The 7205-nt window shown below is 33.3% G+C and overlaps 1 protein-coding gene across 1 annotated transcript; it reads left to right on the forward strand.

Annotated features, from left to right (window-relative positions):
* Window positions 1-4515: 4515 nt before the first annotated feature.
* On the forward strand, window positions 4516-5459 carry LOC101982639 (olfactory receptor 8B8-like). Its single transcript, XM_026779438.1, is given in 2 exon segments — window positions 4516-4615; window positions 4618-5459. Coding segments are annotated over 2 exon segments (924 nt in total). The 5' UTR covers window positions 4516-4533.
* The last annotated feature ends 1746 nt before the right edge of the window (window positions 5460-7205 follow it).

The following is a 7205-nucleotide window of genomic DNA, read 5'->3' on the forward strand; positions in this document are numbered from 1 at the left end:
TCGAACTCACAGAGATCCGCCTGCCTCTGCCTCCCGAGTGCTGGGATTAAAGGCGTGCGCCACCACCGCCCGGCTTCAATAAATGCATTTTTAGGTCTATTTTTAAAGACATTTCATCTTTCATAACACAAAATTTATTCAGGCTAGTATCTTATTTTGTTTTTGACAAGAACATGCTGTTTGATGCAACATTCTGCTGTTCCACTGTAACGTTTTCTAAATTTATTCTATCGCATGATCTTCCCATTCTTAAAGTGCTTTACTATGATTCTATTGTTTTATTTGTTTTCCTGTCTCCTCTCAATTCAGACTTCTAAATATTTTCCTGATGTTTACATTTTCTACCATTGTTTTGTTATATATGTATAAAGTTATAACATCTTTTTTTGTTGTTTTTCGAGACAGGTTTTCTCTGTAGCTTTGGAACCTGTCTTGAAACTAACCATTGTAGACCAGGTTGGCCTCAAATTACCAGAGATCCACCTCCTCTGTCTCCCGAGTGCTAGGATTAAAGGTGTGTGCCTTTAAACAATCTGGAAATAATTTTATAATTTCTTAATGAATTGATAAAATTGTCACTGTGTGATTTCTCAGTTCTTCAATATAGAGTCTTTCACTTAAAGTCTACTTAGTGAGCTGTACTTATAGTGTTTAAGCTCTATTTGTTTTTACTTTCATTCTCTATGTGTTCTTAAAATTGAGGTGCTTCTTATTTACACCGAATATAAAAGTCTTGGTCATGGTATTGAATCTAACTTTTTTTTGATGCCTCAATGGATCTTATTTAGTATTTTTAATGGATTATATGACTATTATTAATATTTGACTGTCTCAGTTTTTTGTATTATTTTATTTCAGATATTCTGATTTCTTTCTCTGTTGATTTTCTGATGTCATGTAGTTTGAAACTCTGGTCTCAGTTAAGTAGGTACTATTTATCTTTCTTTGTGATTACAATGAGGTTTAATAATCTATCATAGAAGAGTCTGTTTTAATAATAAAAATCTTACTTTTGACTGCATTTAATCTGAGAACTATTGTGGTGCTTAAGTGTAAGCCAAAAAAAAGTACTCGGAAGAAGTTCATTAAATAATTTAATTTACACATTGAAACTTCACAAATGTCTCACAAAGCCACTGACACTTGATGTGGTGTGCCAGATGCTGAATACAATTGACTTTAAAGTGGCTAAATCCATATGGTGAACCATTGGGAAAAAAAGTTTACTGTTTTGTGTTGAGTGCACAAATCATTATGTAAGAGACTATGAATCATAGAATGGCCAATATCTAACATTCTTTCCCTTCTTTGTTTTCACTGTCTTTGTATTTTTAAGTGTTAGACTTTCATGTTCATGCTGCATGTGTTCTAGAAACAGACATATTTTTAGTCTATGTAAATACAGCTTATTTGGAGTTTATGTACACTTATATTTATACCAAAACATCTTTACAACCAGCAATCATGATCTATGGTTCACTAAGTGCAAATTACACATTGTCTGAACAGATCTACTTTTGCAATACCTCTTCTACTATATAGACAGCCACTGGAGTCAGCTTTTACTTTTAATTTATTTGTTCTCACTTGAGGTTGGAGTACATTTTATCATTATCTAACCCAAGATATGATGGAAGCTTCTAATGTGACTGGAATGAAAATGCCACTTGGCAGCATTACAGAAACCTGAAACTATCTCTGGCATACTGTAACTTTTAACAGATTTAATGGGATATGCTATGATATTGAAAGACCACAGAAGCCTTTGTATAGTTTTTGGCAACAATGAACATTCAGATTTAGAAACAAAAAAACAGATCAAGGTCACAAGATAAAGTGACAATAAACCAAATACTGCTTCACCTGACACTAAAACTCTATTACCAATATATGTCCAAATTAATCTCACCTAAAACATAAAACAAGGCTATACCTTATTTCAGAAAATTATGCTTAAGTATAATGAAAAACTGAAGTGTGTACATTTCCAGCATGTATTCTGAGTCCTGTAATCTCAGCAACAGTAATACCCTAGTCTATTCATGAAAGTTAAAATCACTTTTATTTTATTTTTAATTTATAAAGAATTAATATGGACAAAATCCTTTCATAAATTTATGATTACTGTACTTACAGGTGATATCTTACTCTTTTTAGCTTAGTGGGCTTTTCTTTTTCCACTTTATTTTTCCTTTCCTTTAAAAATTCACCACAAATATATGATGAAGGGTATAGTTTATTTATCTTCCCTGTTTTTTGATAAGTAGATCCTGGGAAGAGATATGCTAACTGAATTTCTCCATCTGTTGTATTAAGGATTCAAATTCAGAGTCTTTACCTTTCTTACTCCTGTAACTTTTTAAGAAAAATAAAAAAAGTACTGCCCTGAATTGTTAAATATTGTGTTTAATAGTAAGAAAGTTTAATAGTCAAGTGATAATCTCAAGAAATGTTAATGCAGAAATTGATTTTAGGGGGCTGGGGAAATTAGTTCTATGTTTGAACTCTGGTAGAATAACAATGATTAATTAGTATCAATGTGCAAATCAGCAAACAAAAACAATACAATTAAAAATGATTTGAGAAAATTATAAATGAAGGATTAATATACTCCTTGAACAACTTTTATGAAATAATAAGAAAATCATTCTGGTCACTTCTCTGAAACTGCACTGTGTCTCCATGGGATGAGAAAAGGAATCAAACCATAGGTTTCTGTGAAGAAACTGATTAGGAGAAGGGCTTTGAATTTTGGCTAAAGTAGTTAGAATAAATACTCCCAAAAGACCAGGACAGTCATTTGAATCTGTTGATTCTCCAAGGTACAAAGGACTAAATTGAATTGAATCTCCAAGTCACTAAGGATTTATACTGGTCTAGCATGTACAACCCATAACTTCAGTCCTTTTTTATATCTGTCTTGAGTCTCTTCAAAGAACCAAAAGGAGTTCCTGTATTTTCTCAGTGCATTATGATGTGGAACTCCTAAGAAACTGGAGTTTCAGGTGGCAGGTGTGTTAAAAAAAATAGTTTGTTTCCCTGTAATTGTTTTACTGGATTAGGAAGTAGTATTACAACCTGTGGGCAATAATTGAGAAAAGTATCTGAAAAACGCCTGAAAATAACATGGTTCAGCATTCTCATATTATCAAAACAAACAGACTCAGGACCAGGTATTGACTTTCTAAGGCAAAAAGAAAAGTGATAATGACATTGAGTCCATATTTTTTTCTCTTCTAAATAGGGTAAATTTTAAAATTTATTCACAATAATATTTTATCTTTTATTCAATATATTTGTTAAATTGCTATTAATGTGCAAAATAGTATAATTATCATATACTTCTTGATGTTTTGACAAAGAAATGCATCGTTGAAATTACTTGTTGAAGTTAATTCATCTATGCCCTTTTAATGTTTGTGTGATTTGTAGAGATACATATATATATATGTGTGTGTGTGTGTGTGTGTGTGATAATATAACATAAGTAATTTAAAGCAAACACAAAGTACTTGTTTATCATTGCTGAACATTTGAAATTAAGAAACTGTTTGAGTTTCATAATCAAGCATTCTTTAACTTGGCCATGCCTCACCTGTTTTACATTTCTATGGTTTCTAACAAGTCACATCCTTCTTTCTCCCCATGTGAATATGAGCTTTGCAAATTTCATATGCAGGGAAGATGTACAGGCTTTCTCCTGGAGTGTGTTGCTTTTTCTGTTCACACAGTAGATATAGATTTAGATTGGTCTAAGAATTCATGTTGTACCCCTTTCTCTCTGCTTAGGAAATTTTTCTGACTTAAGTGAACCCTAAAGAAGAATAACTGAGAGAGGGTGAATTGACACTATCCAGAGAGCCAGTGGAAATTTAACTTGCAGTGTCTTATTTACCTCTCCATATTAGATCTAAAATTCCTCCAGGGCTTAAATGTTCCTGAGTATCTTAACTATTTTTAGATTCTGATATTTTTTGTCTGTGTGGAAATAATTCTCATGATTTGCCTTCCACAGAGAACAAACTTTGGTGAGTCCTAGGTTGCTATACCTTTTTTCTATAACCCATATGGATTTGGCAGTAAAGGATGAGAAGACAGGTGATCAAACTTATCCTGTTCCATTCCACTATACTTTTTCTCTTGATTTTCTAGCAATCTTTTTATAACAAGAATACTTAATACAATTGTGCAAACTACTAGTGATATTGCGTGTGTGTGATTTGAATGTATATTGCTCTGTAATTATAGATGGGGAGGTGCCACTATGTAACTTAGTAGAAAAGGCTGACCTTTTCATCAGAGAGTTTCAATTGCCTTTGTTTCCAAAATAATAAATTTCAAAGCAAGAATTGTATTTATTTACTAAGGAATAATGCCACTTTATATCATGATAACATCAAAGGTAGGTATACTGTTTTCAAGCAGGTCAGTGCATTCCCAGTACATTCTTCAAGATCATGAGAGAGAGTTGTTAGTTGTCTTTTTTCCTGTATTTTTTTCCTTTTTTCTCTCCCCAGATTCTCTTGGAGAACAATGGCTTTGGCAAATGGCACTTTAGTGATGGAATTCATTCTCTTGGGGATAACTGAAGATCCTGGTCTCCAGGTCCCTCTCTTCTTCTAGTAATATATATCATAACTACATTAGGAAATTTGACTTTGATCATTCTAATAGTGCTAAATTCTCACCTTCACACCCCAATGTACTTTTTTCTCTCTAACTTGTCCCTCATAGACCTCTGTTATTCTTCAGTGATTACACCCAAAATGCTGATGAACTTCTTACTAGAGAAAAATGTTATCTCTTACACTGGGTGCATGACCCAGCTCTACTTGTTTTGCTTCTTTGGCATTTCTGAATGTTACATGCTGACAGCAATGGCCTATGATCGTTATGTGGCTATTTGTAATCCACTCTTGTATAACATTGCTATGTCCCCTAAAGTATGCTTCTATCTTATGCTTGGTTCATATTTAATGGGATTTTCTGGTGCCATGATCCACACAGGTTGCATGCTTCGACTGACTTTCTGTGATGGAAACATCATCAACCACTACTTCTGTGACCTTCTCCCTTTGCTACAGCTCTCCTGTACGAGTACCTATGTCAATGAGATAGAGCTGTTTATTGTAGTAGGAAAGGACATTATTGTTCCAACCTCCATCATTCTTACTTCCTATGGCTTTATTCTTTTCACCATATTCCAAGTGAAGTCCACTGAAAACAAGTACAAGGCATTCAGTACCTGCAGTTCCCATTTATTTGCTGTTTCTCTGTTTTTTGGATCAAGCACATTTATGTATCTTCAGCCCTCATCACCTGGATCTATGAATGAGGGGAAAATTTCTTCCATCTTTTATACTATCGTAGTTCCCATGATGAATCCCTTAATCTACAGTTTTAGAAACAGAGATGTTAAATCTGCCCTAAGAAAAATCCTGAGTAGGACAATATATTGATTAGGATTTGATATAACCTTTGTCTGTAGTTAAAAGAAATTATCAGTGCCCAGTGTTTTTTGAGTGCACCCTTATCAACACATTTATTTCTCCCATGGGTTCATAAGTGTGAAGTCATTTTGTTTGCATGCTCTTCATTTTTAAGGTTTGCTTTATTTATTATCATTATATGCCTTATTTAATAAAATAAAGAATACTCTTACATCTTTGAAAATAATGCTATATTGAAAGAATGCATTTGAGGATCAAAAGTCATGTCTGCAACCTGAAATGAAGCATTAATCTTATATTATGCCTGTGATCTTGACTTCTTCACCTGGGCTTGAATATACCAGTCTCAAACGTTGTGGATTTTTACATAAAGCTATCAATGACTTGATTCTTGCAGGTACAAAGCACATGTTATACATTAATTCCTCAACATCTGAAATTTTTTTAAAAAGCAATTCAGTTGATTTAGTTAGCAGCTTGATATCATATATTTAGAATATTTTTCGAAAGTAGATACCCAAGTCTGGGGCACTTCTTAGTCAGGAATTTTGAGGTATTTTTATTGTATGATAATATAGAAGATATGAAGAATATATAATTATACTGAAGTTGTCACAGATGAGAGTTTTATTAGAATTTACATTTGACAAGTTTGTAAGGAAATAGACACAACCTACCTACTCAGGAATGCTTAAGAGGTAGATGCAGAATAATTAGGAGTTTCAGGCCTCTCTTTGAATGCATTTTGAACTGACACCTGTTCCTGTCACTTTGGCAATCAGAAGAGTGAAAATAAAAAAAAAAAACAGGTAAATATTTATTTCTCTAGGAATCTCCTGCTGGGAGAAAAGATCAGAGAACTAGGGACAATTTTTCTGCCAGGAGAGAAACTTTTCTCATGAATAAAGATGAACAACTTTTAGATAATTTTGAAAGAAAGATTGATCTTGCAGGCGAGATTTGTTGTTGAGAGAGTAAAGGATAGGACAACACCTTGACCAGTCTGCTAAGTTATACATGGTTTTGCCTTTTATTTAAACCTTGCAATCAAGTCAGGTTTTCCTGAAAATGAACTTGGGAAGCAAGTGTCACTGGAATTCATTACATATTTGCTTCACTGGGAGATTTCTATATTCTGTCTTTTACTATTAATTTGGCCTTTATTCATTTATTTCTTAGATATTATTTTAAATATAGCATGTATTCCTTCCCATTCCTCTCATCCAGCCATGCTTCAGACCCCTCCCTGCTCTCTATCACCTTCATAGACTCTATTCATCAGTTGTTTTTACATGCATACAAGTATTTTATATACATAGATATTTATTTGACTCTTTTATTGACATTAGGATGATGGGTGGTTGGACCTGGCTTAGAGCATAAGATCTAAAAACAAATCCATTGACAGAGATAAATGCTTCCACTTTAATGGGAAAATTTTGAATTCTACTTCAATAAGAATATGAATCCTAAAGTTGCAAAACCTGTTTGTAAATGAAACTCTAAATTTGATTAATTGAACTCTTTAAAGTGATCTCTGCTCAGTGTTAGTATTGTAATCAGGTGTAGTCTGCAACAAGGCTGATTAAGTAAGAACAGCTTTGAATGTTAGACATGGGCTTTTAAGACAATTGCTGCTCTTATGAGACTGTAATCTTACAGAATTGAGCCACAGTTGGGAGAAAAAAGGGTTTTGATGCTACTGCACATACTGGCTTTGTGGGAGCCTAGGCAGTTTGGATGCTCAACTTACTA

Source organism: Microtus ochrogaster, chromosome 5, assembly GCF_000317375.1.
Source record: "Microtus ochrogaster isolate Prairie Vole_2 chromosome 5, MicOch1.0, whole genome shotgun sequence".
Taxonomy (NCBI): domain Eukaryota; kingdom Metazoa; phylum Chordata; class Mammalia; order Rodentia; family Cricetidae; genus Microtus; species Microtus ochrogaster.